Genomic DNA, 18255 nt, shown 5'->3' on the forward strand with positions numbered 1-18255 from the left:
AATCACTAGTTCAGACTCTACAAATATCTCGATTCTTATTCACGCGATTTTAATATCAATCATCGATTTTCGTATTTACCTGATTTAAAAGTTGCGCATTGCAATTCCTTTTTACGCTGTTTAAACATTGTACATTATGATTCTTATTTACGAGATTTAAAAATCCAATATCCCGTTTTGCATATATGTATTTTTAAAATCGCGATTTTATTATCAAACATCGATTTTCGTATTTACCTGATTTTTTAAAGTTGAACGTTGCGATTCTTATTCAGGCGAGATAAATATCGTACATTGCTGTTTTTATTTACGAGATTTAAAAATCCAATATTGCGATTTGTATTTACGCGCTTTTAAAACACTATGTAGCAATTCGTATTCACGCGAACTTAAAATCCAATGTCGTGGTTCGTTTTTGTGGTTGTAATATCAAACATCGATTTTCGTACTTATACATGCTTTCAAAGTTAGACAATGTGATTTGTATTCACGCGATTTAAAAATTATGCATCGTGATTCGTATTTACGTGATCTAAAAATTACGCATCATGATTTGTATTTTCACATTTTTTAAAATTTGATATAGAGTTTCATATTCACGTAATTTAAAAGCCTCATATCGGGATTCATATTCTCTCAATTTAAAATCGTGTACGTGATTCATATTTATATATTCATACAATTTTAAAATTAATCATCGGGATTTATAATCACATGGCCTACAAGTTTAAAAATTGCACTTTTTTGTCAAATTTCTGTATATATATATATTCATGGATATCCTCCTTTTTTACTTTCTGACTACTCTCATCCCTGCAAAGTTAACAGCTAAATGATATTATAACCAAAATATAATGACTCTTTTTTGTTTATATTTAAAATGAAACAGTTGATAGCCTCCACCCTTTGTGCATTGTCTATTTAGGGACTGTCTACTAACTTATAATTTACTTTAATTTAACCAAATTGTGCTATTATATTTTGTCTCAGAAATTTTAAGACTGTTTTTAGTTATTCCATGCATAATTTTAGAATTAATTTAAAAAGTTAGTAATCATTCAATTGAGGTGGCATCTACTAATTTTTATTTGGACATAAGGAAACTTATGATTTGTTTTGTTTTTATTTTATCTTATATCCTTCCTCTAATCAGCTAAAAAGATTTTATAGCCTGAAATGTTTTCTCATTTTAATTACCCCCCCCCCATTCTCTACTAATAAATATGTTTTGTTTATTTACTTTAATTTGCGATGAATAAGTTTATTCTTAAAGTTTAATCTTATTTATGTTATAAAAAGAAAATCTAACATTTATTTATTTTAATTTGTCTGAATTGCTTACCACTTACAAAATAATCTTGAAATAAAACTTTTTTTAAAAAAAATAAAATTTTTTGAAGCTAATAACTATGCATATTACCAAAATTTGGTTCAATTGTTAATCCAATTCAATCTGCCAGGTGCTATATTATAGGTGCTAAAACTCAACAGTGATTTACCCATTCACCATATCAGGTTAATTGAAACAGTAGCTGATATGAAAATAGTGGGAAGATCCTTCATTGTGACAGTAAAAAACAAATAAAATCTAAATGAAGTTTCTATATTTGCTGACCAATAGCACAAGGAAATTAGGAATACAGCATAGGTTACCTCAAAATGTTATTTGAATCATTTATTGTTGCAGCTCCTGAAATTTGTCTTGTAAAATTAACTAGCTTTGGTATTCTCAAAAAGATTTTAATACCTAGAGTTTTCAAAAAAGAAAAGTAATCATTTCAACTAATCTCTATAATACTTTGTTAATTTGAGTTCTCAAATTGGTACATTTTTGGACCATTGAACTTTAATGTGTATGACTTTAAACTCACTCTATATAAATGAAAGCACACCATTAGGCTAATAACTCTACTTTTTGCATATTTGATATTTTACCACCTAATGATGTATGGGATAATTTGTGCCTAATTTATATCCATCCTTTTTTAAAAAATCTCTTTGTAGTTCAAAATTATCTGAATTTGCTATTCCCAATACAAAAACCTTCTTACTTAAGCTTTTAATTTTAAAACAGTTTATAACAGCTTATAAACAGTGTAACTTGATAATTCTATGAAATTTTATTTTTTAGCTCCCGAAGTTATAGACAATGAAAAATACACATTTAGTCCAGATTGGTTTAGTCTTGGTTGCTTCATTTATGAAATGATTGAAGGACAAGTAAATTAATTTGTTCAATTTATTTCTTGTTTTGTAAATGATTTTATTGATTTTAACACTGAACTTTTACTTTAGGCACCTTTCCGTGCTAGAAAAGAAAAAGTAAAAAGAGAAGAAGTTGAAAGGAGGGTAAAGGAAGATAAAGAACGATATTCCACAAAATTTAATGATGATGCGAAATCCTTATGCCAAGAGGTAGGGTGTATACAAATTATTTCTGAGTACTAAGTTGGTTTTTTTGCTTGTTTCCTGAAGCATTGTTTTAAAATTTGCACTAATAAATATTTCATAAAAACAAATTAAAATGTAACTACCTAATAAACTTACGTCATTTTTTTTTGAAACATGGCTGCTTTTTACTTTAAAATTTTCAAATATTTTTAAGTTAAACTTTATAAATATGCTTATAATATACATTCAATGAATTATTATATATAACTCATTACAAACTCATTAAATAAACTTGTTTTGACAAGTTTATTTAATGAGTTTGAGAAACTGAATCTTAAAAATTGGTACTTTGTTGTTAATAAAAGTAGAATTTTTATTGATTCATTATTGTATAAAAGTTAAGTTTTAAAATATATGCTATCTGTGAAGGATTCAAATGCTATTGATGAATTAAGTTACAAAATTAAGCACGAAGAATATGCATTTCTCAAAAGATAACAGGTATTTAACAGCTTTTAGGGGTTTCACACCTATGCCAAGTGTACCTATCTGCCAAATTAAGAATGATGCAAACTAATACAAATGAATTATTCTGGCCCTTTTTGAGCTAAAACACAAATCTGACTTCCAGCAGGAAATTTCAAAAAATGAGTTCTAAATTTCTTTTTGTGAGATTGTTTCATTTTTCTTTCCAATACAGAACATTTTCTTTCAGCGAAACGTTTTCATATTTTTCACTAAATCTTGTTATTGAGACATTTATACCTCCATTGCTAGCAACAGCCTTTTTTCTTTTCTGAGTTCCTGTTCATGTGTAAAACTACTTTTTTTTTTTTTTTTTNTTACTTTTTTTTTTTTTTTTTGCACAGATTTATAAGAAAAACAAAACGTCACTTTGAGCTAATTTCAAATTACTATGGTGAAAACAAAAGTGTAAAATTGATATTGTTAAAAATTAATTTGAAATTGCAAACATTTAAGAGATTGTTCACTCAGAAAATGGCATTTTTATTTATTTAATTTTTTTTAAGAAAAAAAAGCTTATATGAAGTAATAAGGCTGATTGATTTTTTAGCAGTTTATTGCTACTGATTTTCGTTTAATTTTTGAAATCCTGATATTTTAATACAATATTATTTGTTAACATGCGAATCTCAAAACATGCATTGGAGTAACCTTGCGTAATTTTGTCTTAAATCTGTTTTTTTTTTTTTTTTTTTTTTTTTTTTTTTTTTTTGCAGTTATTGCTACGGATTTCATGGTTTTTAAAATTGCTTTCTTATTTATTTATTTATTTTCTCAGTGCAAAAATGTGATGGTGACTCATAGAATGCGAAAAAGGGAAGAATATATATGTATATATATATAATTATTTCTTCTTTTTTTTGTTGAAAATATAGGAAAATTGTATAGATAATTTTTTATGTGTTCATGAAAAAAAAAGTTTACTTTTCACCCTTTATATTTTATAAATGCTACTCTTGTATATAAAAATGATAATTTATTTAATATTTTTCATTCAATGGAACAAAAATACTATTCAGAGTAGAGAAAAAAATCATATTACAGTAGGGAACCGATTATCCGGAACGATCTGGACCATCGCTATTCCGGATAACTGATTTCTCCGGTTTTCTGAATTGAAACAAAAAGGCGTTTTTTTTATTGTTAAACCCAACAAAAAAAAATATTAGGAAATAATCTTAATAAGAAGAAAAAATGATGAAGTAATACAGTAATGATTATTTCTAAAATGATGGTATGTAAGCATCTTTCAAAAAAGAAAGAAAAATCCTATAATCTTATGAGGAAAAAAAAACAAATTTTTTAAAAATGGTGGGAAAATTTACCGAATTTCGTTCCGGTTTCTTGGTTTTCCAGTTTTCTAATTTCCGGATAACTGGTTCTGTACTGTATAAGGTTTTGAAGAAAATTCAGAGCGTCTTCTTCCAGCAATCATATGTCCGTAAAATGTGCTTATAATTATATTTTAAGTATCTGTTTCATTAAATTAATAAACATAGATTTGTTGGATAAAATTTTCCTGGGCAAAGAAAATAATTACTATTGCGCTTTCTTTTTTTTTATCTTGTTAAATTTGTTTGACTTTCAAAAGAAATGTTCCACTTACCAATGTATTTGTGACAGCCTGTTACAAAAGTTATTTTTTTTACCTACAGAACTTGCTTCTTACTTGATACAAACTGAGTTTTTCTAATAAAAAAATGTTTTTACCTGATACAAGTACGTTGTCTGATTGCAACTAGATTGGGGTTATGTGCTCGGACATAGAAGAGGGTGGCCCGATTAAAATTTGTAAAGGAGCACAAAGCATGGACAATTAAGAATTGGAAGGTCTTTTGGAGTGATTTAAGATGTATGGAAATAATGACTGACATTATATTTATCCTCCAAAGGCATCAGAATAGGTCCCCATGCCAACAGGCAACTGTGAAGCAAAGGCAGATCAGATTGATACTTCTAGAAGCTTTCCATCAGATTTAAGTTTTTCCCCTTGTATATGTCGATTGGATTATGAATCAACATGTTTATAAAAATATTTTAGAAGTTCATGTCCTACCTTATGCTTGTAAAAAATGCTTTGTGGATGTTTCAGCAGGATAATGGTCTTAAGCATACCTCCAAAATTGTGAAAAGTTTGCTTACGGCTAAAAATGATAAACTTTGAACTGGCTTAGTCAATCACCTGACCTAAAAATTTTTGTTAATTCATTGGAAGAAAAGTCAGAGCACTTCAAGGGCGGATTTCTTTCAGAATCCTCAGTCTGAATAGGCGAAAATCCCCATGTTTGCTATAGAAGGCCTCTTTTATTCCATACCCAGATATTGTGCCACAGTCTTCAAAGAAAAAGGTTAAAAGGCTATGCTATGAAGTGTCAAAAAAAAATATATATATATATATATATATCTGCATNGAAAAATATTTATATATATATATATATATATTTGGTGTTAGTTAAATTAAAATTTTAAGTCTATTATTAGTTCCTGTCCATGAAAGATGACTAATGCTTCAAATTACTATTTTACATCATTAAGAAATTTTACTTTGAGAAAAATAAGTCTCTACGTGATAATGACTATATTTGGTTCCACAATAAAAGTCCTAATTGGTATTATTTGGAAGTGGACTAATATTAATTTAATGTAAGCTGTATTTTAAGATAAATTTGCTTTTCAAATGAAGAAAAAGGTTTGGAAATCTATTATAATTTCTATATTTGGCAGCTTGTGATTCTGACCCAATCTACTTATATAACCTCCTCTTATCATTTTGTTCCTCTTACGTTGCCGGTTAAACCACATTTTTACTAATTGCAAGGTGTTCGTGTTGTTACTTTCTACAGTCATTTGTGTTTTAACTATGAGGAAAGTTCTTATTTATAGAATCTAAATTATAATTTATCCATTTTTATGCCTTTATTTGTGCTTTATTCTTGTTGTTTCGCTTTAGATAGAGTATAATATTTTAACAAATGTTGTAATATGTGTTACTATTGCTTTTAAAAATGTTACTCAAATTTGTGAATTGTGCTTGTATTGTTAGTTGCTGAAAAAAACAGTTAAAGAAAGGCTTGGTAGTAATAAAGGAAGATATGGCGCTCTAGAAGTTAAGATCCATCCATTTTTTAAAAGTATCAATTGGAAAAGATTAGAAGCTGGTATTTTACAACCTCCTTTTGTGCCTGATGTAAGTATTTCTGCCTTACTTCATATTTTGACTTTTGCTTCATATTTTTATGAAGTTAGGAATATTCCTGTTGTAGATATTTTGATGTATACTTGATGTTACTTTCTTTATTCCAGTTTATTTCATAATATCATATAGAAATGCAAAGCATTTATTTTAGAAATGATAATTTTTAGAAATGGGATTATCTACTTTTATGCGTTAATTTGGGCTGCATTGATGGTTTCTTGACAGTAGTTTGGCAAAAACTATCTGGAATTCTGTCGCTATATTCTATTCTAAAGCACTTTATTTTTTTTTATTATTATTCAGGAAACTGCAGAAAAATTTTCACTAAAAAGTGAAAAAAATAAATTTTAGGGGAAAAAAATGTCCCCTCAACTGAACTATTCAAGTTTGGAAAGAGTTAAAATTTAAAACAATCGAAACTAAAAACAGTATTAAATTCTAAATTGCATAGAAAAATTATCAAAATGTAAATTATATTAATCAGTGGAGTCAATTGTTGGATTGGAATCAATTCATCAATATTTTTTAATTAATTACTCAACAAAACCCATTGAAAAATTGTTTGCTCTGTGCCACACATCAATATTTTTTAATTAAAGTTTTAATAACACATATTTATATTAAAATTATGTTGAAAAGTTACGCTGAACATATTATTAAATGTAGTATCATATGAAATTGATGTTTTATGTTTTATTTGCATTTTTTTTTTAGTGGTTCAAAATTAATGTGTCTGATTTTAATTCTAGCCACATGCGGTATATGCTAAAGATGTTTTGGATATTGAGCAATTTTCTACAGTGAAAGGTGTTAATATAGATGCTAGTGATGATACATTTTATAGCAAGTTTAACATGGGAAGCATATCAATACCATGGCAACATGAAGTATGTTTTTGTTTTGTAGAAATTTTTCTAAGTGATTTATTTGAATTTAAAAAAATTTCAGCTCATTTGAAAATAAAAGAAATGATATCTAAGTAATCTGTATGTTATTTAAGCATTTCCATACAAAGAGTTTTTGTCTATTAATAAATGAATGTTAGTGTAATTATTTTATCAGTTTTAAATTATATTTCTTAAACAATAAATAGTGCACTAAATGGCATGTTTACAGATATGCACAATAAATTTTACCTAGTTCCTGCTAAACAATGCACCAATGGGTAATGTCATAATTTCGTATCATAAATCATACCTCTTTTATCTAAAAGTTCTGAGAGAGAGGTTTTTTTTCTAATTTGTTCAATTAATAAAAGTTTAATATTTTGTTCTGTGTGTTAAAAATTATTTGAATAATTCTATTAAGTTGTTTGTTGTAAACCATCTGACATTTTTCACTTTACTATGATATACACACAATGATAAAATAAACAAAATAAAAGTGATTGCAAGAAGTTCTTTTTCAGCCAAGTTAAGATTGAACTTGGTACGCTTTTTTTTCCATAGACCTAAATCAAAGCTACGAAAAATATTTAATCAATCGTTTAATTTGGCATAATTTACTACTGTGGTTTTGTGCAATCTGTAAATCAATTGAGGAATTATGCTGACTTCTTTTAATCTATGCCTCTAAATTTTATATTCTGATGGAAATTTCTTCTTTAGATGATTGAAACAGAATGTTATTCTGAATTAAATATTTATGGCCCTGATGGTGGTCCTAGCCCTGATTTAATGTTGGATCAGCCTCCACCTGTAGAGCCTACTGGCTGTTTTCCTTTTCGGAAAAAAACAAAAAATTGGTAAGTGATTATTCAAAAATAAGAATTTACTTCCTTTCTAAGAAACTGTACCTAAAAGTAGTGTTTATAAATTAAGAATACTGATTTAATACTTTTAAACTGGTGACAAAATGAAGTTTGCAAAAAAGTGAAATCTCAAAAACCTTAAATCTTCCAAAAAAATACATTAATTAATCGATCAACCTTTTGCTGTGTTTTTACAGCTAATATCAAAATTTAATTTTTTGAAATCTTATGAAAATTTGAAATAAAATGATAAAAACATTTATTTATTTTCCCTTGTGTAATTCTTGACTAAGTTATCCATTCTACTTAGTTTATATTACAATTATAATCTGTTTATATTACCATTAACTACTGTCTAGTGTTTCTTGAAAACAAAGAAGGGGAGAAATAAAGAGATTTTAATAAGCATTGTGCTTTTAAAAAAAGACCTCTCAATTGATCATATCTTTTATGTTCCTGAAATGTTAGTAAACCATCGGAATGTTAACTAAAATTTTCACGAACATAATAGAAAACACACTAACTTTTATGAGCGTTTGGTTTATTTAATCGTGTTATTTAATAGTTATTTAATTGGTTTATTTAATAGTGTTAGGTAAAATAACAATCATGTGTCAAATCCAAGAATCAGACATGAAAACTTAAATTGGTATGCATATTATATTCAATTTATATTTTGTTAGTATTTTAGGTTAATGTAGCATTTTTTACTGTGATAAGTAATTTAAGAAATTTTTTTTAATCATTATCTCGATAAAAAAAACGAAGAAAAATTAACATATAAGAGCTTGTCTCCAGATTTACGATACAGTTGTATTACATGCCTTGATTTTCTTAGGTTATGGATTAAAATCCGGGTTCAAGTAAAATAAATGAATAACTAATGGTTAAGAATCACTGTTTTAATCTTTTGGTATGCTTGTGCAATTTTATGTATGTTAAACAAGGTTTGAATGCTATATAAATTTTTATTGTAACAAAAATAGCCATATTTAAATGCGTTAAGCTTTTCGTTGTGTAAAATACAAGAATCAATTCAATATTACTCAAGACTAGGACTGGGCGATATTAATTTACTTTATATCTGATTTTTTTTTATTTGTAAGAGATATAATTATCTTTTAAGTCTATTACTTGAAATGCTTGTAATATTTATTTTCTCATATTTTAAATTTTTTGCTTAAAAATCTCCTTGATTTTCTTACTACGGTTGACAAGCAATTATCCAGATTGTTGGGGACCATCTCTATCCCTTATGTCTAAATTACCCAGTTTTCTGTATTGTTAAAAAATGATTCAATGCAGCTTAACTATATTCCTACTTTAATACTGAATAGAAGTGAATGGCCGTATTTTGGTAGTTTTAGTATTCTAATTAATAATTTGTATTTTCACTTCACTCTTATATTTATATAGTACAGCATAGTAATATATTTTAAATTTTCCTACCACCTCCTGTTTGCTATTTCCCTTGCATAAATCAAAGTGAAAAACGAAATAATTTGTCTCATCTGATTTCATTTACAAGATTATTTTGTTTTCTAAAATAATAAAAAGGTCAAAATTTCTTCATTCTAACCTGCAATCAATCTGGCAGAGACTGAGTTTAGAATTTCTTCCTCTGCTTCACACAGTTACACTTTTCCTGCAATTACATCATTCCATTTGACTTTCAGGCATCAAGAATCTTGATGGCATTCAGTTTGCAAACTTGTTGTTAGGGTTGCAATGGGATTTTAAGCATAAGGTTTTGGTGCATTTTGTTAAACCTTAGTTTAAATATTTTATGAAATAAAAATTAAAACACTTTTTTTAACGAACGCACCTTTCTATCTACTCAGATTCAAGGATGACTTGTTCATTCTAGTACGTAATGGCGGGAAAGCGAGCAAAGTTTTTCCCAGTTTTCTGGTAACTGGATAAAAATTTTAATACTATATTCCTACTTAATAATTGATTAAAAAATAGCTGTTCTTTAGCTATTTCTGTATTCTAATAAAAATTTATATTTCCACTTCACTTTTTTTTCATCATTATATTTACGTAGTAAAGTATGACATATTTCTTTCATTAGCTTTCCACTGTTCACTGATAAACACGACTAATGCATTTTCCCCTTATAAATAAAAAACCTTCCCCCTTTTTCCCTGGAATTTCTGCATTTTGCCTCTATCGGTCTAGTATATGGCGGGAAAACTATTCTGCATCTAACTTAAGAATAGCACTAGATAACCAATTGCATTTCGGCAGTGTTTCGTTATTGATATGTGCTGTACTCATAAGTGAACTAAGCAAGAAACTAATAAGATGACACTCAAAGTTCAAGCTTGTAGCTCTAAACTAAAAAAAAATATTAACGAGGAGTTTTTTTTAAACTTATTTGCTTTTATTCATAAAAAGGTATGGTTTTTTAAGTTTACCTTTTTTAATTTTCTGCAACTATCCACTTTACCTCATTTAATGAAAGTAATCTTCATAGTTTATGGTGTAAGCCTTAAATATTCTAAATAAGTAATGCATTCAATATTTTAATTTATGGAAGTCTGATACAAAAATATACTTTTTTAATGAATTTCTATTTTTACCTTTCAAAAAATGAACGATTGTTCATAATCTGGAAAATCTGGAATAGTTTATGTATATTTAAGCATGAATTATATGACTGCCAGCATTACAATCAAACTATTTTTCAAAATGTCAACTTATGAATTATATACTCTACTATTATTTGTTACTATTTTTTAGTAAAGTATATACTTTTAAATCATATTTTAATCATGTTTATCAGCCTGAGTCGTTACATGCCTAAAGATAAGAAATGGTTCATATGAGTAAAAAAGATAAATATTAATTAATGAAAGATTTAAATATTTTGTTTGAAAAAGGAAATTCATTATCGGCTCTAGAAAATTTATGTTTAATTACTTTCATAGTGTTAAATCTTCAGATGTTGAAAGCTGTTCACTCATATGTACTTATCTATGGTGACCTCTATTCTTACATTTAGCATTTATATTTATAAAATAATGTAATAGAAAATGCAAATCACTTTTAACCAGGTATTAAAAGTATTACAAGGAATATTAAATTACTAACAAGAATTTGAGCAAGAAAGCCAAACCTTGCTTTCTATTTTTGTAAATTATTATTTTTTTTAATATTCCATGTCAACACAACAGGTCAGATTTGAGTAAAAAAAAGATATATTCTCTTAAAATTATGAAAATTTTAAAGTTTGATAAGTGTATTATTTTGGCATTAAAACAACAGTGTGAAAAAGTAATTGATAAAATAATGTTGAATAAATAAAGCTGATGAAATCCTACTCATAATAGTTGATGCCTCAATGGAAAGCTACATTCTGAAGTATTGAAAGGTAGTATTAACTTGTACTCAAATGAGGGAGATGACGAAATTTGTACTTACATAGTTTAACTTTTTTTTTCAATTCGTATATTCAATCCATACATACTCACATAGAAAAAGGTTTTATGCCACGTCTTCCATTAGTCTCTGAAAAATAAAGTATAAATATTTTTACTAAATTTAGTCCTTTTTAGTTTAGATAGCTTAAAATTTGCCTGCACATCTTTTTAATTTTTGCCATGCTTAGAAATTTCGATCTACTCTTGGCTTTGCAATTTAGCATGGATAATTTATGTTCATGAAAAAATTCTTTTTACCCTTTATTTGGCATATTATTTTTAAGGCTGAGCTGATTCACATCCTCTATATTTATTTCTATCTTTATCCCTCATAAATGCTGGAATTTTTTTTTTTTTAAGTTTCCAATACTTTTCTGCAAATTTCAAAGAACGAATTGTCTTCATGTTTTATTTATATTCTTTTTCTGCACTTAAAAGGGCTCTGTGGAATAGTTATATAAAAATTTGGATAGGGGTAGGTTTCAAAATTAATTTTTCTCTTTTGGAACTTTCTTTCTAGGAAAATTTGTTGTTGAAAATTTAGCCATTGGAAAGAAAACTCTGTGACATCCCAAGATGGCCCGTTTACCACTTATGTAAGCTACATTGTAAATTTTTTTTTTTTTTAAATTTTGATTAGCCTCTCTTTTTGGATGTGAAAATAATGAATTTTTGCCTTTAGTCATATTCTGAATCCACAGAGCCTTTCCCTGTTTTCTATCAAAATATGACTTTTAAACAATTCTGTTTTACTATGTTTCAACTTTAATTTTAACAGTTTTTATAACTACTGAGTTATCAATTGTAGTATTTTTTCCCCATAATACACCTTAAAATGCAAATAGAATTTTCTGAATGAGAATGCCTGTAATCTATGTCTGCCTGTTTCTAATCCCTAGCACAGTCAGAATTTTACGCAACAATATTCATCCTTGACCACTATGGTTTCTGGCTCTTAGATTAATCTTAATCAGATGTACTAGTTGTGTTCCACACAATCATATCCCAATGTATTCCTAAATAATAATTTTATTATTTGGTAGTAATTTGAGCTAATTAATTGGAAGGAAAAAAAGCTGTTTTGAACACAATGTGCATAATTGCTCTCCATATCAAATTACACACTCACATTACAAAACGTTTACCTGTCTATTAATGTTTTGGACTCAGCTATGTAAAAAAAAATTATATTGTGATTTATCAGTTAAATATCACAATGTATTGATACATTGCAATATAATATACATTGGAATATTATTTACTTATAAGATACAGAAAGTAAGATTAAAATAAAAGCTACATAATAAAAAATCTTAATAAAAATAATAAACTTTTTAACTTTTAAATAAAAATTGAATTGACTTAAGACCAATTGATGATGGTAAAAAAACCAGAAGCTTTGAATTTTAATCTTGAAATGTTAAACAGCTAAAGATTTATTAGTTTTAAAAAAAATATTTTATAGAAATATTTTACTTACATGCGTTCAAAAAAAATTTTTGAAGATAAAGAAAAGAGGGGTTAAAAGAAACCACAATTCACTGTTCAGTATGCAAAAAAGAAAAAAGATTACTTTTGTTATAATGGTCAGATTTTAAGAGTATAAAGTGCTTACAAGGAGTGTATTAAGTGCTTACAAGGAGAGGATACGACTTAGGAAATTCACTTTGGACTTCAATTTAGTATATTAGTATACCTTAAGGGTAATCACCTGTTGAAATAATAAAGCACACTAGCCAGCCAATTCTGCCAACAAAAAAAAAACGCATTTGAAATAAAAGCATTCTTTATATACTAGTTAAATCTTCACTTTGATAATGGCATAGTGGTCTGCAGTAGCCGGAAACCTGCCTGACTGTGAGATGCTAAACATTAAAATATTTCGAATCATGCAGTGAGCAGTTTTTTTCTCTTACATTTTTTATTACTTTTCCGTTTTCAATCAGTACTAATTTTATTTAAGGTTTTTTAATTATTAAATATTACTTGACATTTAAATTAGTGTTTTTGTGCCTCTTTAATATCTACTTTTCTATTTACAAATAGCATTAATTTAAATATAAATTATTTTGTTTATTATATTTTTTAGTTACTAGTTATTGCTTGTTATTTAAATTACAGTAATTCATTCCATAAAAAAATATTGATTAAAATAATTTTTTTTTTCATCGCCAATTTTTTATAAATATTATTTGTATGCTCCCTGTGGCAGAATTTTTTCGGGCTTTCTGCGACATACCTATCCAATACTAATATATTTCTTCAAGATACTTTTAAAAATAACAAATATGGGTGTTACTAAAATTTAAAAAAAATTCAAATTCATCGTTCGTCAATTTCAAATAAAAATAAACTTTTCTGATAAAATAATTTTTCAATTAAATATCTAAGATGTATTTTTTATTCTAACATTATATTCTCGCCTTTTGTTGGGGGAAAACGCACTAATTATTTTCGCATTTTGTAAATCATCGTCACATTAAAAAAATTATATAAAAATCATGAAATCCGTAGCAGTAACTACCGAAAGATAAAAGATTGACGATGAAATAACGCAAATAGGACTCTTCAAAAAAGTGTTTCTAAATGCGTGTTTTTATTTCAAGATTCAGTTGTTGTACTAAATAATATCGTATTAAAAATATAAAATTTTAAAAACTACGTATTTTAAAAACTTACGCAATAGTAACAACTGCGTAAAAAAAATTCAAACGAAAATTGCTACAGAAATGAAAACCAAATTTTTTACTTCATTATTCTTTATTTTTCGTTATTTTCAAATGAGAGTAGGAAAATCTCAAGCATTTTTTTCCCACTCAGATGCGCAAGAAAGACATCTTTTGAATGTAATTCTGAAAAGAAGATAAAATCTTTTGAAAATTTCTGGAGAAAAAAAACCAAAATTTTTTACTTCCCAAGAGAAAAATCTTTCTGCGGGCTCCATAACGTTCTGCAATAACGTCACGATTCTGCCACGGGGTGTATGCTTCTAAACTTTCTAAGTAAAGAAATCTTTTTAAATATTAATAAAGATTGCTTTTCAGCTGATCAAATTAAAAAAAACTTTGTTCTTGTTAACTGTAATGTTTTATTAATTGTGCAAGATGTAAATAAGTTTTTTGTTTTTTCACTTTTTTCACAATAATTATAATCCAGATTATTGTTCAAACAACAAAATAAATACTTAAATTGCAGAAAACAATTAAAAGCACTATTTATAGATATTACTTTAACCATTATCATATTATTGAACGGTTAGATAATTACTGTAATTTAAGTATTTAGCAATATCTAATTCAAAAATAAAATTATATTTCTACTGTAAAAAAATATTAGACAAAAAAAAATTAAGAGAAAAAAATTAGTCCACTGCAGGATTCAAACCTAAAGCATCTCATTGTTAGGCAGGTTCTCTGCCACTTGACCACTGTGGTGCCAGTATCAAAAAATAAATGTATCATATTTATAAAAAATGCTTTTCTTCCGCGAGTTGGTGGGTGAGTATGTTTTATAATTTTAAAAAGGGTGAACACCCTTAAAGTAGGCTACTAATAACAAAGTTTTATCCCAAAGTTAATTTCAAGTTGTGCCCACTTTGTTAGTGCTGATTTGTTTTTAAATCAGGCACATAAACATGTTTTTTTTTGTTGTTGTTGTTGGTGGATTGGGATTTTTGATCATCAAAATATGGAGATTACAGCAATCTGGAAAATATGGTCCTGATTGTTAAGTGGAGAGTAGTCATAAGTTTGGAAATAATTTTTTTATGATATTAATTGACAAAATGTAAGATTTGAACAAAAGTTGAAAAGTTTCTATGTTATGAAATTTCTAGAAAATTTATTTTTAAACTTTCATTTCTCATGAACTATATGACTGGTTTTCTATTTTATCTTTTGAAATTACATAATTATGACAAGTGAGTTTTTACATGAAATTCTCTTTGCTAAAAAAATTTGTAATTCAGTGAACGAAATTTTCAATGTGCTTAAAACAGGGATGTGATTATTCCCCAGATTCGCGGATTTCCGCTTTCTTTCAGATTTTTCCATTTTCCCTCTAATTTCCGCGGAACTTTTTTTTTTGAACAAGTTAACATATTTTATGAGGAATTTAAATTTCTGCGGAGCGAAAGTATTGAAGTCCTCATTCCTCCCCCTGAAGTTTCTCTAAAAATCATTTCCTTGGAATAAAACTGGTTGACCTTTATACAGGGATGAGATTTTTTCGCTTTTGCCTCTCGAATTTCAGCCTTTTTATCAAAAACTCCGATTCTCTAAAAGTTTAGTTTTTTTTTATTTTTTAAATATAAATATCCCGCTTTTTTTTGTTGTTGAAAATACAGTCGTTGAAATTATTTACGATTTTCAAAGATAAACAGAAAATTCAAACTACGTCCTAGCTGCCAACTTTTCCGTATTTTTACTTATTTTAGCTATTTTCTCCGCTTTTACTCGCAGAAAATAAGATTTTCCGTATTTTTATTCGTCCGCCGGGTAGCTGATTTGATTTTTTTTTTCAGACTCAATTTTATCTAAATGTAGTCATAAATGCTATCATATTCCTTTGAATGTGAAGCTATATCATTTATGTGCTTGAGTTCTGAGTCTTACTTTTTGGGAGAATTTCATGTTCACATTAGAATAGGTTTATGTGTTATTACTCTAAAGTTTATTGTAAATTGTTTGACCTCTTCCATTTTTTTTTAAGGAAAATCCCTAACAAAATTAAAACATCAAACAGCAATGCACATCTATCTTTCTCCGAAGAACCAAATTCATCTGTATTATTGTTACCAGCATCTGGAGCTTCCAATGCTAATTACTCAATGGGCCAAGAATTGTCTTCCCCTGCTAGTTGAAAATTATAAACATTAGCACAAAAACTAAATGCCAAAAGTCATTCCTTAATGTGATCATATTAGGACGTGGTTTCAAAGGTCACTGTGCATCTCCCAAATGACATTCATGTTTGATGGTGTCTTTCATATCTGTCCTGCTGTTGGAGTTCCTGTAGCATGATCTGTAAATGTTTTAGATGTGTACAGCTGGATCTGCCCCTTCATTTTTAAACATGAAAAAAAAAACTTTCTGCATTTCATTTTATACTATATTTACAAATGCAATTCTACAATATCATCATAGTGCAGAGATTGTAATTATAATTTTGAATATTTATTGACTCATTTTAAATACTTGGACATGTACATCTGTTTGTCGTGTGTATTTGATGTAAATCATTCCGATTGAAAAGGACTTTATTACCAGAAGATGTATGTGCCATTTCTTCCCTTTAGTGTTTGTTTTGTTTTAAAAATGTGAATGAGTGTTTACTTTACACATGCTGTGAATGAAACTGTTGTACTTTTCAAGAAAAAGTTTGCTACACTTTTAATCTGTTCAACTATTTGTAAAAAAATGTTGCAACTCTTAAAAAAAATATTGCCAATTTCTAAACAATTTATTATAGTGTAATACTTCATTTCGATTTGTGTATTTTTTAAAAAAACTTCCAAAGAAAAATAGATTTAGCTATTTGCACAATAGAATATCATAGTGAAGTGTAATTTTTTGTATTACCCTTTAGTAACTTTCAAGCTGTAACATAGAACATTCTATTCTATGTATGTAATGCTCCATGGGTACGAAACTGCTTGTGATCAGGACTTATTAGTCTTAACTTTGCACTTTTTAAAATTGTATATGATTCTGGTTATCAAAGATTTGATTCTGGAATAACTCTTGATATGCAAAACTTTAATGTTTGTTTTACCTTCTAATGTAATCAAGTGTTTTCTTTACACTTTTGGGGACACACATGGGATGAGATTGATTAATTTATTCAGCAAAGATTTTATGTGTAGAAAAAAATATCTTGCTCCTTACTCGTGAACTCTGCTACAATTTTTAGCATGCCTGACGAATGCGTTTTTCTTTAATTTTAATAATTAATCTGCAATTAAATGCAACGAAAAAAAAGCTTAAAACATTTTCTCTTAAACCTGTGATAATGAACAATTTATTTGGAAATACTTATTTCAAAATTGTGCAATGTTTTTTTTCTTTTAATATTCTCTACAGATACTCGAAAATATTGCTTTTAATTTTTCCCATTTTATTTAAGCTTAACTTATTTTTCGTAAAATATTAATAATTTATTAGCAAAAATGGGAAAACATGTGTGTAAAGGAGCAAATATAATAAACTTTTCACTATATTTGACTTAAGCTGCGAGGAATGAGTTCCCGTAGTTCTGAAATATTATTTAAATGTTAGAACTTATATATTTTCTAAAAGTTGTTATATTATTCTAAAGCTTTATTAGTAAATCCAGTTGTTGACTGTCATTTAACAAGTGCTATGTAAAGGGCACCTTGTGTCATTTTTAAAACAATGATTGTATTAACGAATATTTTATATGATAAAGCAATTTGTAAAAAATTAAAGTAAATGATTTCCATTTTGATTTAAGAGTACCCTGTTTATTTTATGCTGAAATGAAGCACACATTTCAGCTCCAGTAACAAATATTTTAAAAAAATTCTCTCTACAAATAATTTAGTAGATCATATTCTGCTTGTATTTTTAATTTTGTTGTTTATATAAAGAAACTTTGGCTATAAAAAAACAAACATAGACTATGTTTCTTTTCAGTATAAATCATTCATTTTGTAAGGAATTTGTTTAGTAAAAATTCGTTTAATTCATTGGTTCATATAATTTCCCATTTCTTTGTAAATGTTAAACTTTTTTTTCCCATTAGTAAATTTCAGCTTCTGGAATGATTGAGCACAGTATGTTTTTGAAAGATATAAATTTAACTAGTTTTTATTATGTTGTACATATAAAATGTATTAGTTTGATTTTAATTGCATTTTATTCAAGAACAGAAAGTTATATTATAGGATGTCCAAAATGTACGATTAAATATCTCTAGCAATACACATTGGATCATAGAATCTAAAAATA

General features: G+C 27.2%; 1 protein-coding gene across 2 annotated transcripts in view; it reads left to right on the forward strand.

Annotated features, from left to right (window-relative positions):
* LOC107452617 (G protein-coupled receptor kinase 2) overlaps positions 1-17918 on the forward strand; it is an 81138-nt gene extending 63220 nt beyond the window's left edge. Inside the window, exons 11-17 of one of the 2 annotated variants that reach the window (XR_001585201.3) lie at positions 2132-2220; positions 2296-2415; positions 5960-6103; positions 6862-6999; positions 7720-7856; positions 11808-11883; positions 15998-17918. Coding sequence is in view for 1 of the 2 variants with exons in the window: in XM_016069152.3 (XP_015924638.1) it covers positions 2132-2220; positions 2296-2415; positions 5960-6103; positions 6862-6999; positions 7720-7856; positions 15998-16148 (779 nt within the window). In the remaining variant the exon portion in view is untranslated. The remainder of the gene's footprint in view (positions 1-2131; positions 2221-2295; positions 2416-5959; positions 6104-6861; positions 7000-7719; positions 7857-11807; positions 11884-15997) is intronic. The other variant, XM_016069152.3, reaches the window with a different exon arrangement.
* Positions 17919-18255: the final 337 nt, after the last annotated feature.

This window comes from Parasteatoda tepidariorum, chromosome X1, assembly GCF_043381705.1.
Source record: "Parasteatoda tepidariorum isolate YZ-2023 chromosome X1, CAS_Ptep_4.0, whole genome shotgun sequence".
Taxonomy (NCBI): domain Eukaryota; kingdom Metazoa; phylum Arthropoda; class Arachnida; order Araneae; family Theridiidae; genus Parasteatoda; species Parasteatoda tepidariorum.